Genomic DNA, 27,783 nt, shown 5'->3' on the forward strand with positions numbered 1-27,783 from the left:
GAGGAATTTAAAAATAAATCCTTACAAACAGGTCGAAGCAGAAACTGTTGAAGATGTTGCTAAGGCTGTGGTGGAGTCATCACTTAAGACGACTGCTGTAATTGCAAAACCAGGAGGAAAGGCTGCTCTGCAACACAGTGTGAAATCAGTCCCCAATGACTTATCTAAATCCCTACTAAATATGCCCCTGAAACTGCAGCCAAGTCTGAAGAGTCTAAAGCCAAGTCTACAGCCCCTGTAGAGCTGGGTTTAAAGACAACAGTGGTAAAGGTAGTTCAGTGTGGACTCCAGCCTGTTAAAAACACCAATTGTTAAACAATGTATTGATCTATGCCTGAGCATGCAGCAGATCATGAGATGGTATTGAGCAATAAGGATACTTTTGAACCTGCTATTGCTTTAAAAACTTGACCTGTTCAAGACAGGTCATCTGGCTGAGTCACTGAAGTGACCGATGTGTTAGATGTGACACCACCCAAAGCTTCAACTGTTCTCAAATGTGTGAATTATCCAAAGTGATGTCACTCAGAGAAGCTAAAATGGAGTCTGAAAATACCATTATATGAGAAAGCTCCCACAAAATGGATCAACTACATTTACTGAATTTCATATAGTATTCACATGTAATATGTTATTTTTTGTAGCACTGAAAAGATTCAAAAGCCCAGGAAGGAGCTACGATCCACCTCCGCTCTGAAGGACACCAGGTATATCTAACAAGACTACAAAATAGACATTAAGTTACTTATGCAAAGTAAACACTTGAAGCAGGTGGCATCACGCAAAGTTTTAAGGTGTACTACTTTATCAGTATTATTTTTAAAATTCCTTTGAAAAAACCTCCAGTGACCTGTCACGTGAATTGGCTAAAGGTTTGTTCATTCTTTATATTTGTGATTAAATTATGTAGATTCATTGACATACTCTTGTCATTGCATAATGTTCAATATAGTTTGCCATGTGGTGTGTGTGCTAAGGCTTCGGGAGATTTGCTGACCCCTATGTTCCTGCATGACCAAGTGATCCAGTATGATAGCTGCTTTGTGGAAACTCTCATGCCCTAAAGCCTGATGGGGACAAACATGTCATCAGGGAAGACTCAAAGCATACTGTTTTTAATGTGTTGTTTGGGGTGAGAACCTCACCCCCGGTATCTAACTGACTCTGTATTCTGTCTTTGAACCAGTTTCCCATACTGAATAAAGTTTTGATAGCAAAATATTTACTTGAATAACTGCCAAATATGATTCAATGAATTCTTTCACCTTGAACTAATAAAATTAATTTATTGCAACATACTGCATATGGTTAAAATAAAATCACAGTTTATTGTCTCAGATTTAAATAGTTTAATCAGCCTTAATTTAAAATCTGCACACACCACACTAGCACTGCTACACATCAAGTGTGAGTCACCTGGAGGCAAGTTATTTAAGCATCAGCACTTCTGTGACATAGAAACAGCTTATTTTAAGTAGTAACCAAAATACCTCCAGGAAAATTCATAAAAATATTTGTTTCCCCCTGCACAGAGGCATTTAACAAAGCAAAAATGCATTAAGGGTGAACGCTAAGTATCTCTATTGTAAGTGACAGCACAAAAGAAGGTAGGATGATATACTTAAACCATGCAGAGAAATTTGGTACATTCAGCTTCACTTGCTTTAGTTCACACAACGATGATACACATGGTGGTAATGAAGCAGCTGCAAAACCATATTCAGGAACAAAGTATGCATCAGTAAACAGTGAATGGCATGTATGCAGTTACAATTTGCGAGAAGAGCTGTCATTGCTCTTAATTATTCATGAAACGTGATACATCACAATCTGACAAAAACATCAGCACCAGTGAAGCTTCACAAAAAGGATAAAATGAGAGATACAACCTGCGAGAGGAATATGAACAACAAAGCTAAGAGAATCATCTGAGAGGAGGATTTGAGGAAAAGGCCAGAGCCGGCTGCTGGGGCTTAATTATCTTCATCTCTCTGTCTGTTGTTCATACAAAACAGTGATGAGAAACATTTGTCTGTTATTGGCCACGTCTAAAGAAATACTAGTAGGTGTTCCAGGTTTGGAAGTTGTTGTTTCCAAGAGGATAAAAAGAAATCTAATGTTGGCTGTGTTGAGTGTCCTTCTCAAAGCCTGAGGGTGGGGTTGACTGGAATGGAGACGTTACATTTAGCGGATGCCTTTCCTGCCCAGAAACCGCAAGACTGCATAGTTGTAAGTGGTGGCAACCAGATACAGAAACTGAAAAGTAGGGAAGAAAAATTTGCGTTAAAGCTTTAGTGATTTTGAACAATTGTGTTAAGATTATAAACATATTGGACAAGCAAACAGGTGACATTCATTTGGTTCAACCTGGCATATCCAAATTCTTAAAGAACTCCAAACAAAATATATTTTAATGGTGTCTATCCATAAAGGTAGTGTCCAGGGGTTGAGCTATGAATTTCTAATATATTTGCTGCCTTTAGAATGCAACTGAGGTGATCCTAATATAGTTCGCAGAGCTCATAACAACAAATGACTAACAGTGTCACTGTGACTCCACATAATCAAACCGACTGCAAACAGTGTTCATGAAACTTGGAAATACCTCTAGTGAGAGAGAAAGGCTGAATCAAAATGTTGTGCTTTTCATAATTGAATTTCATTCAGCTCCATTGAAGCTAAAATGTCAGAAACAGATATGAAAAAAAAAACCCCAATAAAAAACAGAAATGGCTAAAGGCAACTAAATTTCTCATTTTAATGTTTTGGATATACTGTCTCCTTAAGTTTGACTTGGCTGATGTTATTCACAATAAGGAGCATAATTATTTAAAATGACATGAAGTATTGAACCTGACCAGAAAGCAATTTCTCACCAGTGCTAACAGAGTGACCCCAGCACCTGCAAATGCAGCTATGTACAAGTCATAGGTGGCGTAGAACTGTAAGACATAACAAACAGGTCAGTTTCATATATTCACAAAAGGTAATAAATTCTTTCTATATTTGTGTTTTTCCATGATAAAAATTCTCACTTACAGAATTCTCACTTGAATAATAGATTTTACATTGAGATTTCACACAGATTGTATCACGAGGATGCTGACTTGAAATACTGTACAGTGTGGAAGGGAATATTAGATCCTTATACTCACTTCGCTGGTTTTGCAAATAGATGCCAAGGTCATTCCACAGGACTTGCCTGGCATTGCATTCCAAGGAAGCAGACCTTAAATGAAGACATGACATTAAGGATGTATCTTACGATTGCTGAATCATGATGAGTTTTGATGCTTTTAATTTGTTGCTTGCACAGAATATATCAGGGTAACAGCGATATAACATTTTAAACAAAGACAGACATTGTTATTTTTTGATAACTATTTCAACAATAAGTTATGCATCCCCCCTAGTGATCAGCCCAAGACACATTAGCATTCTATTCAGGTAGACATGCGGTCAGTCATTATAAGAGTGACGCACCAAACTGCCTGGCGTCCATGCAAATCCAGCCATGCTGATTAATGCTGGGGGTTGTTTCAGCCAGGATGTTGATGTTGTGGCAAGTCTGTTCCATGTTGAACAGGAAGAAGACTGGGATAGCAGTGAAGGCGAACACTGCCAGCCAAATGAAGGCCAAGATGTACGTCACTATGATAAACTATTGAAATAAACAGTCCAGTACATAAGGTCAGAGACACTTGGTAAAGCACGTGGTGTGCTAAATGTATCATCATTAAATCAGCATTGAATTCATGATATTGTGTAGAAGTCACAAAAACAAGAACATTTTACTGAGCTAAAACAAACCAGCATTCAGTATTTTATCAATGGCTTGATGTCCACTCCTCCCTCTTTATGTCCTTCCCTCCTCTCCTCCCCCATCCATGTTCTCACCGTCAGACTGAGGTAGCGGCCACACTGGGTGCTCCTGAATTCACCAAAGGTCTGCTTGACAGCGCTTGTAGTGTAGAAACCCTCAGCCAGCAGCAGGATGCCATAAAGGAAGAAAAAGGATGCCAGGCCATAGATCACATACTGGAAATATTTGATACTGGAATAATCGGAGGGAGACATCAGTCTAAAACTAAAATAAAGCGATTGATACAATACAAAACTGAATTTAATGTAGCATTACTCACAAAGAGGCCATGACCACATAGTCCTGTACGTTTCGGGCGAAGTAAGTCTCGACGAGGACTTCAGTCTGGGACAAGGCTTCATGCCCACAGCCACAAAATAATGCCATGCCAGCATAACACAGCAGGGTGGCCACCAGGGATGGGTAGGGCACTGCCCCAATGCACCGGATACAGCAATCATAACAACCTGAGGGGGCATAATATATCAGCATACAGGCGGCACACACCGCACATATAAGCACACAACACATCTATGCCACGATAGACAAACTCTTTGACCCTGTGGGGGAGCTATAAAAAAAAGGCCTCCCTTTGTCTGTAAATCCATGAGCATACACCAAACCCCACCAACAGGCAAGAAAGCAACAGAAAAAAAAAAATTAGTTCAAGCAGCAATTCTCAGTAAAGCGTCCAAACAAAAAAAAAAGCTGTCACCAATGACTTCACGGCAATCTCACGCACTTCTTCCAGTGCAAGCTATGCTGTTGAAGCAAGTAGCAAATATCCCCAGTGTTAATAAATGCATTGACAGAAGTGGGATAGAGGAAAGCACCTAAGGCTTTGCAAAGCCAAGGCTGTCTGACCGGAAACATTTGCTGCTTTTAATTCCTGTACTCCACAACAAAAAGGATCCCAGTGCCAACTCAATCTCTGTTCTTATTTTCATCCGTATGTGAAAGCTTGTTTGCTTGTTCCTACTGCTTAGCTCCTACTAACTCTGGTCCAGCCGTCACCAAGCAAGTGAGAGATGGTGGTGAAACACTGGCTTCAGGACCATGAAGAAAGAGCTTCTCTTTGTGGTTGCAGATACAATATCCATTGTTTTTGCCACAATTGAGGGGAACAAAGGGCAACAATTCAAACAAACAAAGACCTAACACACACAGACACACAAACACACACACACAGATATGGTAGTGGTGACGGGGGGTCACCAGGACTCTCTCAACACCACTGGCAATGTCACTACTCAGGCCATCCTTCAGCTGGCTGAGACTGGTACCATGGCACTGAGTGTCAATGCTGAAGGGGGCTGGGTTCAAGTGTTCAAAGAGTGGATGGGAGCATAATGAAGAGAGGGGATATTTGAATACCTTCACAACAATGTCAAAAACAACCCTACTAAAAATTACTTTGGTCACTACATGCAGTAAAGTCCTTAATGATACACTCTGATAATTCACGCTGATAATTTCCAGACTTTGAGGATTTTTGTTGGAATGAAGACGAACTGTGAGTTAAACAGGCTGCTGCAAAAATATAAATAGTAACAGCAGGAAGACTGCTGAAGCTAAAATACTAAAATGATGGTTCCTGCAGACGCCCACACTTGTGCTTGCACAGTAGGTACATTGATAGAGTCATCATAATCTCTATTTGAATTAAATGCAAAAGGCATCCGTGCATTTTACAGAAGATGTCAAGTAAACATTTAAGATTCTAAAGGTGTTAAAAAAACTGTGTGGAAATGTTAGCACACCACACAACTTTATAGTAAGTCTCAGAAGAAAATGGTAGGCAGAAGTTGTATGGGTCCAGAGTTCTCATGTAAAGATGCTAATATATACTTGTGACACATGTGGGAGTATCTGACCTCTTTCACATGGGTGACCTGGCATGGCCTCGGCATGATGAGAGTCACTGCCCTGTCTGTTGCTCACTCTGTTGCCAATGTAGTTAATGGTGAAAAGGAGTTAAAGGAGGTAACTTTGTCTTAATTGAAAAGGGAGTAATCAAGCCTGAGCCTTGCACTGTTTTCTTCTGAAATCATTGATGAATCATTGAATGTTAAAAGGTATATATTATTAGAAACAAAAGCCAAGGGTAGATCAATAGTAAACAAATAATCCATATAAAATACCCTTGATAAATCAAAACACAGGATTAATTTGCAGCAAATCTTGCCCACACTGCATGAGGGCAACATGATGTCTAAGGACAGAAAGGACATTAAAGGCAACATTAGTAAGTTATTGAAATTCACATTTTCAAATCACATTAATAATAGATGATAAGAGTTATTTAAAATTCTGTGCACTCACCCATGTCCAGAAAGAAGTGTGGGGTTATTGAAGTTTTGCTGGATGGCTTTGTGACTGTGATATGAGGATATGAGAAGTTATTCCCCGCCACTCCTATATGAATCTGACGCACGCTTTTGTCCCATCAACAATAGATAGACCACATCTCCCCGGGTCACATCTTAAAGTCACAAAGTCCCATTTCAGCTGCCAGTCATTATTTATGGAGCCATGGGTTGAGGAAAGGGTGCTGAGAGCAGAGCACAAAACTTTTTTTCTTGGTATTTGGTGCTAGTTGCTGGATATAAGGATACTCATACTTGTGGGTGTTATTGATAAAATGTATGTGTTTATTGCATGCAATAACCATAAGGTAGCCATAAAGCAGAAGAAATCAATTTGTACACGTTTTTGTTATCTTTAACAGCACAATCACAGTGAAAATGATGAATTAACATAACTATTCAGTGATTTGTTCATGCTTTAACCACAAATTTCTTAAATAATTGTGCACATTTGTTTGCATGGTATGACACAACACATCTTTTTAGTGTCACCATGCATCTACGTCTTTCTGCACAAACTACATGTAAAGATACAGTAATGAGGTCTGCAGGTTCTCAGAGTGGCATCTTCAGAGACACACAGAGATAAGAGGGAATGCACAGAAAAAGGAGTGAAATAAATTCAAACACCAGTGACTGATATTGATGAAGTTGACTAACAAGGGTGACATTGATGGTCAGGTCCAGCTGCTGCACTCCTTCCCTCCCTCCCTAATGTTTGACCCAGTTGATGTCAAAGCTGGGTGTAGTACAAAGAAGCCAGTGTGAAGTAGGAGTAAACGACATGCTATGCTTTTTTTGGGGGGGGGGAGCCCCTTATCTTATTTTTGTTTCCCTGTGGTAAATAACTGAACATAAATGTCATTACATTGCATAAGGATTGAATAGAATGCTAGCAAGATTAGTAAAAGACTACAAATTTTAGGTTACCATCATTAACCCAGACTTTCTTTTAGGTCACACTGATATTTACTAAGGGAGCAAAAGCAACTGGGTTGTAGAGAACCATCCATTTAAAAATCACATGGCCAAACATTGGGATATTTAGGAGTGATCTGTTGTTGAATGTAAATTGTCTACTCTTTAGATTGTGTGTTCAAAAATAATAGTCTTGTAGATTGGTAAATTGTTTGGTTGGAGTTCCCAGTCTGTGGCCTTTTGTCACTTAAATACCCTGAGCAATAAAAGATAAAGTAAATAGTATGTATAAAGGATTAATGACACTGGCTTTTTTAAGCTGAAAGTGAAGAGTTGAGAGGAATGATGTCTTTGAACAGAGAAAGAGAGAGAGAGAGAGGAGAGAGAGAGGGAGAGGGAGAAGAAGCAATAATTAAAGTCAGTACCGTATGTGAGTGTGTATAATGGTTGTCAGCTTTACTCATGAAATTTAAAGGAGTAACAATGTCAACAATCAAAGGATTAGGTAGGAGGACAAGTTTTAGAGGCTTGCTAGCTTTGGTGACATGAAAAGAAAATGTATGAATAAACCATATTTCACCAAAGCTAATGCAGATGGTGGTCAGGGATGTGAGCAGCTGAGATGATGAATTATTTGGTAACACTTAATAAGACTGCCTAAAAGTCATTAGTTAACGCATGAACTGAGTTTGAACAAACACATTACTCTTGAAGCTTTCAACATCATTGCAAAAGTTAGATGCATATATCAAAATATATTTTGCATAATCACACAGAAAATGGTATGCATGTTGTGGACAGCACCATGGACAAGAGTAACTCAGTGTGACTGTATAATATATGTATGACTGTATGTAATATGTATAATATGGCACAATGATCTATCTGCCAGGCATTTTCAGAATTGTTTGCTGTGTGATACATGGACTCGCCAATATGTTCACACTGTATGTGGTAATATGCTTGTGTTGATTCAAGAGAGGAGGAGGCCTTGCAAAAATATTTGAACCATCTCCCATCCCTGTTATGGTAATGTGTGTTATCTTGTCACAAAATTAACAAAACAGCCATCAAACAAACAAACAAGCACTTGTCAGTCAGACAGAAGTGAATGAAAAGGCAATCACCTCCTGTGGTGAGTGCCTAATTATTTGCTTTACTGCTTGTGTATTTGATTTTCTTTCATAATAATCTCAGACTCAATTGGCTCCATGAAGCTTGGGGATCTGCAACCAGCGACTGTGTTTCAGCATTTTCAAAGAAAAACACCAACACTGCAGGAGCAGTTAGAGGAAAGTTAAACAAAATTGGGGGAAAAAAGAAGTGTGTGATGTTGCTGGAGGTTGTTTCATAATGAGCATATACAGAAGAGAAACATGAGAATTACAATATCTGGCAAATAAGCCATTATTCTCACATCACATGCCAGTGCCTCAATGTGTACTTTCATATGACTACTTGGTGCATTTCTAGTCTTCGATAGGCTTAAAATGAGATATAATTATTTTCCTCAACAGCATGTTAACAGTTACATAATTATAAATGTAGTAGCAAATACAGCATACTCAGTCTTAGCCAACTGACAGTGATGACAATTACACAGCAGTTTGTGTGTAGAAGAATGTGTAATTTCTTTTTCAAAAGTTAATTAAAAAACTGTGACCCCCGAACTGAACCCGAGGACTGTATTTAAAACCCAACATGATTATATTTATAGTGTAAAATTAAAGAGTTCTTCATTGATTTAGCTTTGCACTCCACAAGCAGTTAAAATAAATTGATCAAAACTGATGCAGCAAAAACAGAGATCAGATATCTTGCAACACAATTCACATGTTCATATACAGACTCCTAAGAACTGTAAGGTTTTTTATATCTAAAATTGTATTATAGGGTGCACTATAGTTCCTTATTATGCCTGTATTATCCATATATAGTGTATATTAATTGTGATAAAAGTCCCCACTTTTGACAAGACTCATCTTTAGTTCCAAAAATCTTTTAATAGTCATCTCATTTAAACAATAACATGATAGGTTCAAAGAAATCAAATCTCAAAGCTTGATGTCCATCATGTCCATTCTCTAAAGGATGACCTCTGGCTATATCTTGGTACGCTGAGGGTCCAAACCACTTGGGCAAGGAGTAATAATCTGAAAGTTTCATGAAACTCATTTTAAAATGTGAATAACTGAGTTGGTATACATACAATTACAATTTAATTACAGTTATCTATTTAAAGACCTTACAGTATTCATAAACAAACAACAAATAAAATGTTGGTCTAATTTATTCTGTACAAACAAGCCAAGCCAAAAGAACCATGAGTTGGTTAGAGTAGGAAAACACATTTTAAGCAACTGTGTTTTTATAGTGTAGCAGAAGTTACAGTCCTACAGTGTATTTATTAAGCAAAAATTGTGGACACATAAAACGAGAAATTGGCAAAGAACCTCAAATAGACTACAATAGATTACACAACACTACATATGCAAACTTAATGGTTAATTTCAAACACTGCCTAATTTACATTTTTGTAGCGCACTTCTCACTCACACACCCACACATGCACACAAACCCCCACACATACACAGGAGTGCTATAATTTGCACTACCAGATAGAAATATTTCAGATAAATTGAACATTTTTACCACATGTGTGACCACTACTGGAGTAAAATTGCCATCCACTGTTGTTATGAATCCCACAGTAATTCCTTATGTGAGCGAGTTACAAGACATTTTAAAGTAATTACAGTAAAAATACATTTTCATAATAAGCAATGTACCATGAGAAATATGTATAAAATAGCTTGATAATAGTAATAATAATACTGCTTTTAGCTTTTTCCAGATCTCATCTCTGTCCACCATGAGTTGTAATGTCACTTTGTTCCACAAGATCAAAATAGATAGATCACAGAGTAAGAAAAAGCTTCCCATACAAATCCAACTGTATAAACATTATACTAAGTTCTTGCTAGGTAAAGTTCCAAAAAAGCCAAAGTGAAAAATGAAATGCACTTTTTTTCTTTTTGACTGCCTTTGAAAATGATTATTATAAAATGACTCTGCAGTTACACTTCCCTTTATGAGAGAGCAAAGGCAGGATGTTGGTGGTTGTGCACCTTTGGAAAAGACAGAACGAACATAATCATTTCCTATTTTACCTATACATTCTAAATACAACATTACATTCCCATGTTTCGTGTATGTCATATTTCTCATTTCTGTCTCCTGTCAGGCTATACCCGTGTGGTAGAGTGGGTGCTCGGCAGGCCTGCAGAGCTGTAACCAGCAGGAAAGGTGCTGTATGGACTCATGTTGGAGAGGCCCATGAGGGAGTTGGGGATCATGGTGATGTTGTTAGGGGTCATCAAAGGGATGTCGTCAGGGGAGCGACGTTGCGTAAGTGAGTAGTCTAAGCTGGGCGAGACATGAAGAGGATTGTGAAGTGCCTCACATTGGTTTCTTTGCTGAGATGACAGGGTTTCATCCACGGTGGTGGTGTGACTCACACTGTTGCCTTTGCTGTCACGTTGGGGACTAGGCTGTTGGGATGTGTCCTGACGACTGCGTTTGTCCTTGCGGTAGTACAGAGCAGCAAAGGCCAGGACGTTGAGGAAGAGCAACGAAGCCCCTACAGCAATGGTGACGCTGAGCTCCGTGGAGTAATCCCTTGGGTTCGGCATGATAAGGGGACCCATTTCCCTCCCCCCTTCTCCATCACTGTGGGCAGTGGACACAGGAGCACGCCCGGTGCTGCCTGACCTTTTGCTATTGGACTGGGTGGGATCCAGGGGGGTAACCTTGGTGGTGGTGGAGGAGTAATGGAACATGTCGTGGAGGTTGTAGAGATGGGGTACCAGGTGTTTCCAGAAGGCCACCTTGGTTGCACGATAGTGATCACGGATACGAGGCTTTAGGCCAATGTGCAAGTACAGCTGGTCGTAGGGGTCGTACTTAGACCAGGCTACCTCCTCAAAGCGGTTGGCTTTAGTGTGGATGAACTTGGTGTCCTGTGGTACTGGCTTATTAGGGTCCCTACAGACATATAATAATAAGTCATAATAAGTAACTGCATTGTTGAGTTAACATTAACATTCAACTGAATCATATAGAGATGATATGATCTTAGCAAATTATTGATGCAGAAATGTTGTTGTCCAAATGAATTATTCAGAACAAGCTCACAAATATAACAGAGAGAATGTATTAATGCATTTTTTGTTCTATACATAGAGGAACACAATTCACTGCACGGAACATTAGTCATTTTAAAAATATGTGATATTATGTTTGAAAAAATGTCATTGTTGGAAAATATCCAAATAAATGTTATAACATTGATTTCAAACGTATCGCCCAGCTTTGGGTAATACAAATGGAATCTTTGAAATGCAAAGCACTCAAAATGCTTGTCAAAAGAAACAGAATAATTTAAATAATACAAGGGCAGAAAAGTTTAACACAATGTAATATCACCATCTTTCCTCAAGGGCTCAGCATTCCCTTATACCCTCATCCCTACACACAGCGGCCTACAGTGACCTGTGCTGCATTTCCTCCTACTGCTAGCAGTATCACTGTAGCAGTGCACTCATGCAGGAAAACTCCAACAGGGCAGCAGGGGAGTCTTTTGGTATTTCACTTAGGTGTCGCTTATCTTCAAAAACACACAGCAGCAAGCCTTTGCCTCTGTATAACAAATTGTAAAACAAGCTGTCAGAGCAAAAGCTGCAGAGCCTTATTTGTTACATTTCCAACTGCATGCTTTCCCAGTACGGAGTCACAATTAGTGTTATATCTGATCAACTCCAGATCATAGCTTGTCTTGGACAATAAATTGTCATTTGCTTAAAACTGAAAAACAATTTAAAGAAAAAATGTTTTATGTTCTCAGAATACTTTAACATATCACTCCTTACAATGATAATCCAAAATACAAATTTTACAGGTACAAACTGTGAAGAAAACCTACAGAGAGACCCAGAGATAATTATATTCAACAGATACAATTATGAAATGATGTTTCTTCTCCCTAAAAGGAGCTAGCTATAAATGCTAAACTACTAAAATTAAAGACAGCTCCTCAGTAAAGGGTAAATTAAAAGCCCCTCTCTGCCAACTAACAAGCAATACAGTATACACACTATATATTTCTGTTTATTTGTGCCACCCCTACTTAAAATCACAACTCACAATGAAGTTGGCTGGGGTTATAGAGTACATCTTTATACCTCTTCAATTTTTCTCTTCGACATAACCTTTTTGTTGAACACTGAAGAACTGCTTTAAACGTTTATGTGAATGAGGCTGTAAATGTTTTAATCCATCACCTTAAGAAGTCTACCCAAAGTGATGAAACTTTGTTATGTTCATAAATAGTGGTTTTACAGAGGCCCAACACACAACACACAACAGTGGTGTTGGGAAATTGTTTTGTACAGTTTCCTTAACAACTGTAACTATACATGGAAGCATTACCCAATTTTATTCTCGTTTGGCAGTGCATATGCAGTTAAATATTTATTACTCAGTTATGTCAAATGTATGTGTATAAGGGGAATTTATGATTTCATATATGGTGTTGTCAGAATATTAGACCAAGAAGAAGCCTAACATATAGTGATAGATAGACATTTTAAGGGTTTCATATTATTTGATAAAATGAAAGCACTGCTTTTCATATTTAGTTCTTGTGGACTAACAAAGGAGAAAAGGAGATAAGGCTGGAAGAAACAACACTGCACTTAATTAGGAGACACTACTTAAGGATGAATCCTGCGGACCTTTAATCAGTGTTGTAAAGTAAGAGTAAAGAGAGAGATTGGACATTGCAGCACAAATGACCGTAGGTCTGCACAAGTAAGGCTAGTTATGTATACCACAGAACTCTCAGCACTTCTAAGCCAGGACAGGTGTGTATAATCAGACACAGAGTGTGACTCTAATGAACTGTAACTATGTGTAAATGAGGCACATTCCTAGAATTGTGTACTCTGTTTTAGGTGATTGCCTATAATCTTCCATCGCAGCAGGTCCTGCATGACTTCAGGACCCTGAAGCAAGCGGGGAAGATAATGACCAACCCCTCTCACCCCGGAACGATACTGTTTATTAATTAAGGGAATATTCCCTGAGAGGGCTCCTCTCTTTTTCAGGAATACTCTGGTCACATTCAGACAGGTTCAGTACAACCACAAATTTTATATATTATCCCACTCTGTGCACCTACCACAGACTACCTAAGACAAAGTCCTTGTATGTGAACACCTAATTGTCAATAAAACTATTTCTGAATCTGATTCCTGATTCTGATTGGATTTGCTTTTACTCACCCACTCTTGGCAAAGTTGGTCCAGTAGGTCATAACCACAGCACTGAGCATGATGTCATTCCTGGAGAAGTTACAGGGGAACAGATCAGTTGGGCCCACCATGGGGATGCCAAACACGTAAGGCACCTCATCTCCATGTGCTGAGTCTGACCACACAGGCTTCATAAGGCTCTGGCAGTGGTGGTAGAACGCGTAGAAATATGTAGGCGATCCGTAACGGGCGTGAAGGTCAGCTGTCACTACTGAGGGCTCCACCCATTGGTGGTCAGTGAAGAGAGCCACTAGGGTCTTCCTCCTGGTTTCTGGGTTGTCCTTGTCAGCCCAGTCTGTGTACATAAATTTAATTGTCTCCCTCAGTGTGTCCTTTCCTTCTGGGTAGCCATACAAACTGTCCACAAAGTCTGATACAGCAAAATCAAAGTCGCTACCAGACACGCCATCCTCAAGGTCCATCACATTCTCCACAAAGCGCAGCCCCTCTCCCTGGTTAACCCCCAGCATTATATCATAGTTAAGGAACTCCCCTTGCTCCATCAAGATCTCTGGGTCATCCGGGATGACGTCTCCATCAATAACAGGGCCGAAAGCCACACGGTATCGGGCAGGCTGGATGTCCTGCTCCACCAGCTCTTTAGCGCTCTTCTTTTGCAGGCAGGACACCATTTCCATGGTGTCTAGCACGTTGCAGCCAACTCTCTCAGCCAACATGCGAGTGTACTTGACTGGCTGGTAGTTGACAGCCCAGCTGGACAGGGCTGAGCCACTTTGAATTATGGCTCTGTGGAACAAACCTTGAGACACAAAATTCAGAACAAAAAAGATACAGGACAGAAAGGCCCAGAGAATACTGGTTAGTACTTTAGCGTATCCACTTGTGATTATGTAGAGCATTTAGAATGGTTCTAGCATTAGTAATAACCTGTAACAGAGATGGTTGAGCCTTTCTATGCGGTTGGTAGAATGGATGCCGTTTGTTATAATAATAAAAAACTAATATTTTGCTTATGCTTTTCTCTGCTGATTTTCCTATTTTGTTTTATGCAGTGTCATTGATTTATGGAAATAACAGTGAATACATGCCAAATGAATAATCATTTTGCATCACTGCTTCTGTGCAGAGGTGTCCAGTTTCACTACACCAGTTACTCACAGGCGTACAGTAATTGTAGAATCGCTAATACTGTGTGTCTGCATAGATTACACACAGGCTGCTGATGCCAAGTGTGCAGTGGAGGATCTGTGCAGGGCGCTGAATATGCAGTAACCCTGATCCCTCAATGTTGATACAGTAAACATGCTGTTCCATAGTAAGGTTTCTGTGCAGTGCACCACCTCTGTCTCGAGGGATTTCTTTTATATAAACCTAAAAATGACAAGTGATATCTATCAACTAAAAAAAACTCTGCATAGGTTAAGGCATAGCAGTCACTGGAAAAAGAGTGTAGGGAGAGTGTCACTTTCTCCTTCCTTTGTTGTCATTTATTTGAATTTTTTTTAGGGCAGCTAGCTAGTCTACTTCAAAGGCAGCCGGAGGTCTTTGTGCATTTGCGGCAAGCCAGGGCATCAAATACAAACCTCACAAAGGACAGTTGCCGCAGCCTTGCCGAAACTGATAAAACCACACAATTTTTGCCCTTCTTGTGATTCTGTCCAGCATCAATAGGAAAACCAGGGCAATAATATGGCAAAGATAAGAGATTCAATTCCCAGTAGGACACACCTTTTGAAAAACACGCCTTTGATTCCTGCAAGGAGCTTTGGAAAAGTGTTCACCAAATGCTATGTTTTATTGTTACCAATGCTTCTCTTAAGTGTATATCACATGCTGTTTTCCTGTGGGACATTACAGAAAGAATTTGGTTTTATTCTCTGGAAGCACTTCACCGTCTGATCAGCATTGCTTCTGATAGAACACTGCCTTCACCAACAGTTTTACAAACATGGAAGGCCAATACACCAAATTTATTGGTGTTTTTTTTTAATATAGTTTTTGCTCAGCTTTTTAAAAGGTAAGTGAGGTAAGTAAAGGGGGTTAAATAAAATGTAATGCTGTGAGACTGAAATATTAATCAGTCGGAATGGTAACAACTGATGGTCACAGGTGAACGTGATGACATGCCGAAAACGTTATAATGCCAGTAGACTTATTTAAGAGCTTCACATTTTAAGAGGCAAAGCTTTTAGGCTGATTAGGCTAAGTAGAGGGGAACAAAAGCAATCACTTACTTAACAAATACCCCCCTTTAACTTACTCCCATATCATAGCACTTCATCTCTTCAGAAGACCATTTACAGCTACATTTAAAACAAATCACAAAAGTCCAAAAATTATTGTTCAAAGAGCTTCAAGATACAGTATAAGATTTACACAATGAGAAAAAAACGGCACCTTAGTGTACATCTCAAGTTTGTAAATTTTGGTATTGCTTTTACAGAGCCATATTTTCCTCTGCATTAATTACAACTAACAATAAATAATGTGACAGATAAATGTTAAAAGTCAGAATCTCACCCTCTGAGTGGTGGGACAGTGTTAGCAGACTGACGCAGGATGCACCAATCCCAGATCCAAAAACTGTGATGCGGCCTGGGTCTCCTCCAAAGTAACCAATGTTCTTACTGATCCATCGGAGAGCTTGAATCTGGTCAAGAAGCCCGTAGTTTCCTTTTGCTGCCTGGTCACCAGTACTGAGGAAACCTGAAAAACACAGACATAACAGAGGCAAAGCTGAAATAGAGATCCACAGTATATTCTACTGCTTTGATCTAAGGTTGTAGCCCAGCAGGGCATCTAAAAAGACGGAGACTGTTTCCCCTCTGGTGCAAAATATGCCTCTCCCACTGTGTCTTGACTACTTAAGTCAACTCCTTGTAAGAGCCTCCAAGCAGTGGTGTCCCTCCAAACGTGATCTGTTCTCTGCTCAACAAATCTCAATGCTCTCCTTGCAACAGTGCTTTCATAACATCCAACACGCATAAAAAAGAAAAAAAAAACAACAACAACTTTCAACTGTGTCTGTTTCTTTAACAAATTTAAAAAATCACACAGAGGTCACAGTTGCTCTAACAATTGATGCTAACATTTATTTCCTTGTCTAGTCTAATCTAGACAATGGACTGTTTTGAATATTAAACACAGCAAAACCAAAAACTTTTGACCTTGTGAATGCTGCACCCCTGCACATTGTATTTGAATCATTTTTCTTTCACGAACGGCAGAGGCTGACAATCTCATACAGATTAGATAAGTCCATCTAAAAGAAGATAAATTGTTTTGTAGTATGGGTATAAAAAGCTTTTGTGCAACAAGGACAAGGCTTGAGAAGTATTTACATTTTCCATTAAAGATTTGTATGCAAAATAAGCTCTGCCATGCAACTTAACTCTTAGTCACCTACTGTATATTTTCTCATGCTTTTTGAGTTTTCTCTCCTGTAGGTTAGTATCGTTACAGTTTGTTCACTCAGTATAATTAGAAACACCAATAAATGTTACCACACTGTCATTACCTAAAATTCCAATTCTGTAGTTAAGAGTCACAACAACAACATTCCCATAGCTGGCCAGAACGCTGCCATCCATCATGTTCCCAGTGCCTTCCATATAGGAGCCTCCATGGATGTAAACCATCACAGGTCGAGCTTCAGAGTCCCTTATATCTGCAACGTCAACACACACACATGCTGAGCAAACAACTGCAGAGGCAACAGTAATGAAATGGGGAATTAATAGAGCACTGTTACTGAAACATTATATACAAACTGTTCAGAATGAGGTATGAGTAAAGACTGCTTAGAAAAGGTGCTCAGAAGCAGTGGTAGGCCTATGATTCGGAAGCTGTAATGACATTCAGAAAATGCATGGTAAATACATGCTGACAATGTGCGCATGAGAGAAATGGTCAAATATTACCAGTATTAGTATTAACAGTTTTGTATTGCACTCAACCATGTATACTTGTGGGTTGTGCCATATCTATGATATAGATATAAAGAGAAAGATACAATAAATTTGACTCATAGTCAAAATCGCTCAGTGTAAGTTTATGTGTGTAGATATGCAGTAAAAAGCAACCACCTGAGCACTTGTTAACTACTAGCACAAACCAAAATGAAAACAGTTTTTCTGTAGAAACAATAATTAATGTATCTATAATGTGGTGCGGTAACAGCAAGCTTATATCATAATTCAGATAACCACATTTTCGTACTGCACTCAAAATAAAAGCACCAGCCTCGGTTCCGCAGGAACTTAAAAAAACCATAGATCTTCATCCGCTAAACTCAAACTAAATGAATCCATGCATCAAGACTTTTAAGTTCTTAAAAATACCTTCAGATATATGAGTCTCAGCATGAGAGAAAGCCGCCCCCTTTTTCTTGTGTTGGCTCCCTGGGATTCACATGAGAAAAAAAGAAGTACAGAATTCAAAATAGCATGGTTGACTGTGCTTCCTATTGAATACATAGTCCAATCAAACTGACAGAGAACAGAAGTAAGATCAATAAATTATAGGCAAAAAGAAGATTATCCCACTTACATACAGAATGTTACACTTTACCCTGTAATAGCTATCTAATCTTTGGAGATATATATGACACAATCACATACAATCACAAAATGTGTTAACCTGAAGTTTCCAAATAATAAGAGTTGAAGTTCCATTTTTGTGAAGTCAACAAATTTGTGTTCCTCGGTAGATATTTGCAGGAAATGACACATGAAGTATGTGAATGCACCCATGCATGCACATACACACACAGTGTTACTTCTGAATGGTTAATTATCTCTAAACTGTTATATTGATCCAGCTGCTTCAGCTTTGACTAGAGTCATACATTTTGCTGTGTTAATTTTATCTTTCTGCACTATTATATATTCAAACTTATTATCAATTCAAAGTCAATTCTTCAGCTGAACCACTGCAGCTTTGTTATTGAAGATATATGGCTGATTAATGAACAATTAATAAACTTTGACTTGAGTTGTGAGTCAAGTTAAAGAAAATACATTTAATATAGTGTGAATTTCAGAAACACACTTTGAAATAGACCATATTAGAGATAAGCAAAAATAACTGAAACAAATAATCAAGCCAGAGAATGCTCAAGGTGATTTTAAATAAACAATGACAAAGTCTGAAGAATTAAAAATCTATACAGCCAGCGGGTTATGTTATTTCTTTTCAAATATGAATGTAAATGTAAATTTAATTAACCTGTGTGTGTGGCAGGTGAGAAGGCCTTGAGGCTGCATTTGCACCAGGGGCTTTATAAAATCTGGGCTGCACCATTTTGACAACTACATCTCAGGCAGGCTGTTTATCTGTTGTTGCTATGTTACTATAGAAACACAGTTCAGCTTTGAATGCTGAATGTGTTTGTATCACACTGAATACATGAGAGAGACAGTACATTCTCAGAGGCCATGTTTTATTGGTGTAATGAAGGAAACTGAATTGGAGAGATCTGTTTGTCAACATTGGGTTTAGAGAAGAATCAGCATTACTGTGGTAATACATTGTTCTATTAATCTACAGATTTACAGAAGACACACAAATGTTCCCTGACTAGTTCATTTCATAGTTCTATTAGATTTAATAGGAACAGATCCGGCAAGCGATAGACATTTGACTCTTGTAGCTCTCTAATTGGCCCCCAACAGACACACTGTCTGAAAAAAGTCGCAATTCAGGGAAATATAGAGAAATTGTAATTTTTAACAAACACAGAAAGCCCTACTAGGTATCTTGAGTAATATTTCACCATCGATACATTGTTGTGACATCCAAAAATGCTAGACTCATCACTTTAAAAGCTGAAAATTAATGCTTAGTTTCAGTGGACCTATATTTGACAACATCCTTACCTTAGCAATATTTTACTCCATATCTATTAGTGGGAAAATAAACAAATTCCCCAGTACCTTTAAGTTTACGTATGTTTCTCTATGCGTATCTAAGTGCTATCAGGGCATAGGCTTTAGTTGCCATGACTACTGAAACTATGAGTAATTTTCTGGTTATCAATTGGAACATGATTGTTATTTCAATTGGAAAATGACTGCAAAAAAAGTCAATGACATAGCTATGGATGGTAAATCATGTCTTTCTGGCAGCAATGAGATGAGCAGGACAGGTCACAGAATGACATCAGCCCCATGATACCAGTGATCAATGGACATGGTAAGTCATTGTTTACCATTTTACCACACCAACTCACCATCCTCTGTCGGAGCGTAGATGTTAAGATATAAACAGTCCTCGCTCTGATCCTGAATGTATGTGGCTACTGTATCCAGGTTATAGGTGAACCATATGGGCATCATGATCTCTGGCACGGTGTTGTGGATGTTCTGTGGGCACACAGGCATGAAGTGGGTAGCGTTCTTGATACCTGACCATGAAGCGGGCTGCTCGGGGGGCATGAAACGCTTTTCACCCACAGGTGGAGCAGCATAGGGGACCCCCAGATATTGATCAACAGGCCTGAGCACCTCACTGGGCACAGGAACCCTGAGGCCTCGCAGCTTCCCAAACTGGGTGGTGACTGTTGGGTAGAATTTCTGGCTTGTGGCCTTGGTGAATGACCAGCAGGAACATAATATCCACCAAAGAAGAGCACAGTGGGTGATGGTTACAGTCCCTTGCTGATGTAGCAGGTGTGCAGGCAACAGATGGTCTCTGAATGTAGCCAGCCACATGGTCTGGGCAGGACAGTGCCCTTTGCAGAACACAAATGCACACTGTAGTGTCTGCTCAGTCCCGATGAACTGACCCTGTCAAACAGACATCACTCACTGTGGTTTTGACGGTTATCCAATCCAAATACACCTCGGTCAGGTATGGATGGCCCCCAATTCCACTTTTCATTGCAATGCACTAAGATCTGAAAAAGAGACGATTAGATTATTGACAACAGAAAACAGAACAAACAAAAATTTAGAATCTTCATCCTACACTTTGGGGATATAGATATTTATTGTCAGTGTAGCGTCCAGGAGTTAGAAATTTGAAGCCTTACTGACAAACCATATTAGGCCGTTAATACGTTGTATAGCAGATTTACGTTAAGCTAACATAAAGACAAATTAGCAACTTAATCAACACAAAAATTCAAATGTCTTACAAAATTATATAAATCATAAAACCAACATTGTTACCACTTTCAACTGGAGCTAAACACAAAAAGACACTATCCATAACCGTCTCCTTAATGTCTTCAGTCTCGTTTTATTTCTCCATCTGTTAGCTTTTACCGTCTTCTACCGTAGTTAAGTTTCGCTCTTTTTTATGCGTTGGCTGTTTTTTATGTGTTTTTTATTTGTTGGCTGTCCTTTCAAAACAAAACACATTCCGCCTTACAGACAGTTATAAAAATAAAAACCCCAAAACAAATCACAAAGGTTTGAACTAGGCACATTTGCAGGAGAAAAAACATTGTAAGTCCGCATGTCATGTACACTGTAACAGGTCATTGTTAGTAAGTTTTCAAGACAAATTACTTAAAAGCTCAAATTTATGCTTTTACATGCAAAAATAACTAAATGCTCAATGTGTATCTGTAAAGAGAAAAAAAGAGGGGAATTTGAAAAACTCCTCTGCTGTAATGTTGCACAATAAGGTGTTAAACAGGACTTTCGTATGTAAAAGCAGCAAAGTGAACAATAAAGAAAGACAAATCGTTAATATGTACTGAAGAGAGATTAAATTTACACATTCAGTGGGAAGGAAAAGTCTGACAGGATTATGATGTTTCTGTGTTTCATTTATTTCAAGACATTAACAGATATTGTCTGAAGCTTTTTGTGTCTTGTGTCTAAAACTACTGTCTTAACTATTCCCTAAACAAACATGTTAGATAGGACCACTCCAGTGTTCCCTATAAAACAGTGCAATTCGGCTTATAGGCAACAGTAAACTATTTGAGTTAAACATCAAACCAAAAGGATCCGTTCACACTTATTTTCATAAATAGATTTTTTTGTAGTCTACCTCTTCACTTCTACGGTTAGTGATTCAAAGAAAAATGTAAGGTTTTTATTACCCTTTTATGATCAGAGGGTACCTGTTTAACTGTTCTCTGGAATGTAAACACTCCGTTTGTTCTTTTCACAGCATTAAGAAATACGGCAGAACTGCCCTTTTACAAAATAGATGCAATGATATTAATACTTTGTACATGAATTTGTGTTGGATTCAATGTTCTTCATAATTTTAGGTGAAACAATTCATTGGTCTTGGTACTGGTAGTCATTTCAGGGATATGAAACTGCTTGATATAAAGACACAAACCTTTGCTGTATAATTTGTCTGAGCCCAACCACTGTCACCAGAGCATCTGTGCAGTGACAACTGATAACTAGTTACTGGTTCATCACTGTGTGTGCTTCAGTAAGCAGGAGAATACACATTCACTCATAATTAGATGTGCATACTGTATCAAATCTGAGCTCATCTATGAAGAACTACAGAGTGCAAACTGTGTATTGCTTCTTCCAATTAACAACTTTGCAATCCAAAATGCATCCCATCTTAGTCCTTATAGTCTCGGGGAGCAGTAAGGACAATATGTTCAACAGAAGCTTCTCACTGCTCATCAGTGAACAAAGCAAAAACAAGCTTGTTAACCTAATCAAATTTATTGACGAGTATTGCCTCGAGCACTGTGAAAGACTGCAGCTAAAAGCTCTCTTTCAACCTGAAGAATCTATCGGGAACATTTTCTTCCTTGGAGTATGAGAAACTAATTAACCATAGATGTGGTGCATTAGCTCTTCTCCTGCCCTGCAACATTTTGTTTATACTAGCAGATAATGTAAACACAAACAAAGGCACATCATTCTCTATTTTTCCAGCACATGCTTGATATGAACATCACAATGTGCGCCCATTTATAAAGTAGGAGCAAAATTAGAGATGATATCACAGAGATCATTCAAGAAATATTATACATCTCTGCCCTAGGGCAGCGTTGTCTGTATTAATTAACACCTATGAATGTACCCCACAGCTAGAAAAGGACAAGACTATCATCCATCCGCTGTCTGTTATGTGACAATAATGTACAGTTACCAAAACATTAAGATGGAAAAGACAGTGAACCTGACATTTTTGTAGATGGGGGGCCCATCTTGTGGTTTGAAACTGATGGTGATAATAAATCACTTGTATTCAATTGGTAAATAAAAATCCTCTCTGTTCACAAAACCGGATTTAAAATGGTTTTCACTTATCAAATTAGCAATAACAATAGGCATCAAACCATTAGGCTTGGTTAGTTGCATCTAGCTTAAAAAGCAGCCGTGGCAGTAAGAAAATAACATACTGCTGGGGCTGCAGTAGATCAAAGGGATAATATGAATTTTTAAAATGAGCTGCGAGTTTCCTTTAAATTACACATGCATTGATGATATTAGCATCAATAGATTAATTTGGTCTGCTATTTGACATCAATTCAAACATTACTTTACTAATCTGAACAAAGGTAAGGTAGCTTTTAAATGGCTCTGCCTACAGTATTTCCATTTTGTTTTACTGATTGTACTGCAGACCAAAGCAGCTGAATACTAAGAACACCAGCTGAAGAGTGTTCCTTTTCCAACTTATGGTCTGTGATGGGACAGATGCGGATAAACGCTTTAGGCTATAGCTTACACAAAAATGGGCGAAGTCATAAAAAATGACACATCACTCAGTCAAGTTTGATGCACTGCAAGTTTTGGGGTAATTTAGACCATCAACTTGCCCAGAAACAAGAAGGGGGAAAAACCTGGGTAAAATATTTATTGCCAATTAAATGCCTGCAATAACTCAGCAACTGAGTGACATTCAGAAAGCAAAATGTATTAAAACAAGAGCATATTATTTTACTTGACAGTTTTGCACCAGTCAGATGTTCGTTGATCCCAGTTTTGGGTTTGGGTCAAAACATCTGGGACATCTAGTTTTCTGGAGCCAAATACCTATTACAATGATTGTTATAATCATGTCTAACTATCACCATTACTATCTCTACACTCACATCATCGACAGGCACACAATTCAACACTAATTCACCACTAATAAAAATCTCTGGAACAACATTATCGATTAGGTTCGAGTAGCCTTGGGGCCCTTCACATGAAGGCAGTTGAAAAGGAGCCTAGTGTGTCAGACAACAGTACTGGACTCCTAATGCCCTTGTAATTCGACTGGTGGGGATGAAATCCGTTTTTGTGGATTCCCCAATTACCCCCTTTGCAGTGTAATGAAAAGGAGATGCAGAAAAGACCACCTCGTAGAAAACATGCAAGTAGCACTTCATATGTTGACCAATGCTTTATAAATTAATGCAAGGATCCAGGAACACACGGTGAAAACCAAGCCACAGCCCAGACAGCATCGCCAAATGCTGTAGTGTGTGCGCGCTGCCTCACGTTGTGACTGGGAAGCTTGTTTAATCTAGGTCTAGGACGGTGTAATAGTGGATAAAATGGGGGTAAAAACTAGCGAGCCAAAAAACATTATCATTCTTATCTATCGTTGGCCAATCACTTCAAGTGGAACGAATAGAAAAGATGTGATTCATCTAAAGAGAATTCGTCTCTCGGAAAAATATAACAGAATCATTAGGTTAACTCACCTGCTTTTACAGAAGATGATACGCGCTCCATCTCGAGATTTCCCCCCATACCATGCCAGTCAGTTTCAACAATGGACTGTGTGTTAAATATTCCCCCTCCTTCACTATCAAACACCCAGATCTTCACTCTTATCTCCTGCTTTGCACAGTCTGTGTGCGTTGCGCATTCACGACGCCAAGGTCAGGATCGCCAACGGTTTTAATGGAACGCCCACCACAGAGATCTCTCTACGGCGCCCACTGCCAGCGCGTTACTAGGCAACCACCTGGATACGCCAGTGCATCACTCTCCAACAACCGAGAAAATCCCAATTTAGAAACCATTAACTAATCACTTTAACCTCGGACAGCACTCTCACTTACACGTTTTGTGCTTTGACCATCAGAAAGACAAATCAAGTGTGCAGGCCTGTGGATAATGATGTGCATTTCAAGGAGGCTACCTCTCATTTCACTAGGTTTAGGCGTGTTGGCAAATTGTGACAACCATGGCAAAACGGGGTAGGCTATAAAAACAAATCGAACTATTCTCTACTATGTTTTCCCACTTGGTAGTACTTTTTAATCAACATATGTTCTTGAAGGAAAGTAAGTAAGATACTTTTTCTCAACACGATGAGAACTACATCAAGTCTTGCAATGACAGCACTTAAACCCAGGCCCCTAAGCAGATTGGCTGGGAAATGTAACTGCTGAGAATGAGCACACTTAGCAGGAAATAGGTCCAGGACAGGACGGTGAACTAGCTTCTTTTTTTATAAAATACAACTGCATTTGGGATATTTGTTATTTGAAATATTTTTATTTTAGAAGTTTGAGATCATTGGGTACCTTTTGCTAAACGTTCATTATGTAAAATTAAAACATAGATGTCACACTGGAATCTGCTACAACATTAGACATATCCCTACAGTTGCTGAGAGAGCAAACTTTTTCCACATATACTTTTTTAAAGCCCAGCAGCCATTGTTGTAATCCTGTGATTTGTGCATGTATAGAGAAGAAATTATATTATATTCATTACAGTCCTTAAAAGATACTGCCTAATGATGTCCATTTCAAGTTACAATTAATACTCCCACAAATATAAATGCTCAAGCAAGGTACAATCTCTTAGTACAGCCATGTCAACATAAATTAAATGTTAACAATTTACTTTTAAATACAGCCTGTATTGCTTTTTGTGTCTGAACCTTTATTTTTGACAGATGTTTCTGCTCGGGGAGGAATTTGTTCTACTGATATCGAATCAGGGATGTGCAGACCTTTGGATGCCCTTATTTTAAATTGTGAGAAAAGTGTAGATCAACTTAATCAACATAATTTTTCATTCACATTCAGTTAGAACATTTGTTGTTATCAGAAACTGGTTACATTTTTAATAAATTTAACAAGGGGGATACACATATTTGCACCCAACTGTACTTCACCAGGCCATAGTTGTTCTCTATCATAATTGTGCTGTTTACATTTGCATTCATAGTGCAATCTCTAAATTTCACTTCCTCTATGCGATCTAAACAGAAGACGCTCCATATCTTCTCATTCCCACCTCATTGTGGTCATCCTAGCAAGAACCCTACGTTGGACTTTATTGTGATCCTTACAAATTTATTTTGTTTTCATCTGACCAAAGAATGTGCTCTCAGAATTAATCCAGCTTCTTTTTAAGTTTTTTAGAAAGGTTTAATATTGCAGTTTTGTTCTGTTTTGTGTCAACCTGAAAACATTTACCAATATCTTTTTCTATGTAAGGTTGCGAAAAATAGTCATAGGTCATGTGCCACTTTGCATGTTACACCATAATTGTGTAGTTAATGTAGCTGATGCATTCCAGCACCTGTGGTTTTAGCTGCGTAATATGAGATGATAAGTTTCTTAAAATGACTTCACTGTCGGCTTGTAGCAAAAAAAGAGTCTAAGAAGTTCACTTTTAAAGGAAGACATCTTAATTAAAGGCACAATTTCCTATCTAGATATGTGCAGTCATGGACAGTTTCTGAACACAAAACCTACAGTAAACGTTAGCTGAATCAGCTTAATTAGGTAAAAAGATAAAGTAACATCCGTGGCCACGGGTATGCTAGGATATCTGCTGAGAGAATAAGGAAGTTTTTCGTTTCATAAAATGACATGGGCTAGAGCATGTTAGCGTTCTCAGATGACTCTTGCTATAGTGCTTACAGGCATCCAAAGACAAAGTCCTTGAAAAATATAATATTTAGCTGTTCTATTGATGTGCCAAAAGCAAGCAAGTCTATATGCAGGAATCAATTAGTCATGGCCCCCAGCATTTCTAAATGGCCCAACAGACAATATGGCTTTACAAGCTGTCCAATCAGTACTTTTGATTTAAGATAAGCATGACCAGGCTCCATGGTTCCAGGCCCAGCTCACCAGAGCTCCAGTGAAGGCCTTCATAGCTTGAGGGCCTAAATCTCAGATGTTTGGGCTGAGCAAATTGTGGTTGGAGTTTGATAAAAGTATGGAAATATACTTTCATTTGTCCTCTAAGAATTTCCAGAAAATTGTTAGATGGGTCTGGAGTGGAATCCGTGTTTTGTCTTAGCTGTTTTCAACAGGCGTTGTGAAATATCGCTCATCATTGACTGTGCATTCTTGTACTCTGTGCAAACCATTGAAAAAGGCATTTATGTATATTACAGCTGGCATCGGTATGAGTGAACAATTAGGATCATGGTTAAAAGTAAACATTGTATGTCTGGGCTCACCCTAATGGTCTGGTTATTGAGAAGTAGGGCTAATTCCCCATATAAGGGAACCAACTGAGGTGCATTGAGAATCATATAAGTAGAGGCATTACCAGCATATTCAACGGGAGTAGATCTTGGAGAAAAAAATTAAGCATCATTCTGATTATTAAGGGTTAATAGTATTGTCTTTGTTTTTTTGGATTTTTGCTCCTAGTGGCTCCCTTCAATGCCCTGTTTGGCCCTGCTGCAGTGACCCACTGCAGCATCAGCTATGTGTTAATGCCAGCATGCTAAGATAATGCCCAGCATTCATATAGTTCTCCTCTAATCACCACTTCCTCACATTATAGATATGGCATAAGGTTCACTGTTTTTAATTCTGTCATTTGTTCAAGCCTTAGTAACAATTTCCTCTATTATCTAATTTATCTATGTGTATTGTCATCGTAATTTATAATAATATATGATAATTTATGTAAATTAACCAAACTAAAATATCTCTTTGTACCTTGAATGCACCATTAGATACATATGACCCCAGGGGAAATGTGGGCCATGGTAGCTGTTGAGAACAAAAACAGCTCCGAAAAACAATGGAGAAAATATTCAACAAATATGAATATATGTGCGATTAATGTGAATATAGTCGATTTAATATTGAACATACCGCTTATTACCAAGCAATGATAACCCTTCTTTTAACTGTGAGAACATGTTACAGTTTGTAGATTTATAGCACAAATGCAATGTGCACAAAATATGCATCACTGCAGATAGAAGATATTAAGCACACAAAAATCTGCCAAAATATGCAAATGTATAATGTAAATTATTCATTAGCTGATAATTTAACATAGCTATAAATGCCCCCCAATTTAAGGATTCAGTTACACTACATAACTAAATTATCACTAAATACTATTCAAAGCTGACCTGCATCATAAAAGCCTGTTCACTGCTT

General features: G+C 38.6%; 2 protein-coding genes across 5 annotated transcripts; both read right to left on the reverse strand.

The window, feature by feature from the left end:
* Positions 1-1,303: 1,303 nt before the first annotated feature.
* Positions 1,304-6,340, reverse strand: plp1b (proteolipid protein 1b). 2 transcript variants are annotated; one of them, XM_067491376.1, is made up of 7 exons: positions 6,185-6,340; positions 4,143-4,329; positions 3,898-4,054; positions 3,484-3,661; positions 3,156-3,229; positions 2,877-2,942; positions 1,304-2,256 (listed from the first exon to the last, which is right to left on the reverse strand). In XM_067491376.1, exons 1-7 carry the CDS (start codon positions 6,186-6,188, stop codon positions 2,185-2,187), a joined length of 738 nt encoding a protein of 245 aa, XP_067347477.1. In that variant the 5' UTR covers positions 6,189-6,340; the 3' UTR covers positions 1,304-2,184. The 2 variants fall into 2 exon arrangements, with proteins under 2 accessions (XP_067347477.1, XP_067347476.1); XM_067491375.1 differs by lacking the exon at positions 6,185-6,340 and adding an exon at positions 4,696-4,892.
* A 3,078-nt stretch (positions 6,341-9,418) lies between these two features.
* Positions 9,419-24,354, reverse strand: nlgn3b (neuroligin 3b). 3 transcript variants are annotated; one of them, XM_067491367.1, is made up of 7 exons: positions 24,109-24,354; positions 19,708-20,373; positions 17,819-17,878; positions 16,996-17,145; positions 15,999-16,184; positions 13,488-14,277; positions 9,419-11,190 (listed from the first exon to the last, which is right to left on the reverse strand). In XM_067491367.1, the coding sequence occupies exons 2-7, from the start codon at positions 20,186-20,188 to the stop codon at positions 10,392-10,394; spliced, it is 2,466 nt and encodes an 821-aa protein (XP_067347468.1). In that variant the 5' UTR covers positions 20,189-20,373; positions 24,109-24,354; the 3' UTR covers positions 9,419-10,391. The 3 variants fall into 3 exon arrangements, with proteins under 3 accessions (XP_067347468.1, XP_067347469.1, XP_067347470.1); XM_067491368.1 differs by lacking the exon at positions 17,819-17,878; XM_067491369.1 differs by lacking the exons at positions 17,819-17,878; positions 19,708-20,373; positions 24,109-24,354 and adding an exon at positions 17,249-17,323.
* Between the last annotated feature and the right edge of the window lie 3,429 nt (positions 24,355-27,783).

Source organism: Channa argus, chromosome 22, assembly GCF_033026475.1.
Source record: "Channa argus isolate prfri chromosome 22, Channa argus male v1.0, whole genome shotgun sequence".
In the NCBI taxonomy this organism is placed as follows: Eukaryota; Metazoa; Chordata; class Actinopteri; order Anabantiformes; family Channidae; genus Channa; species Channa argus.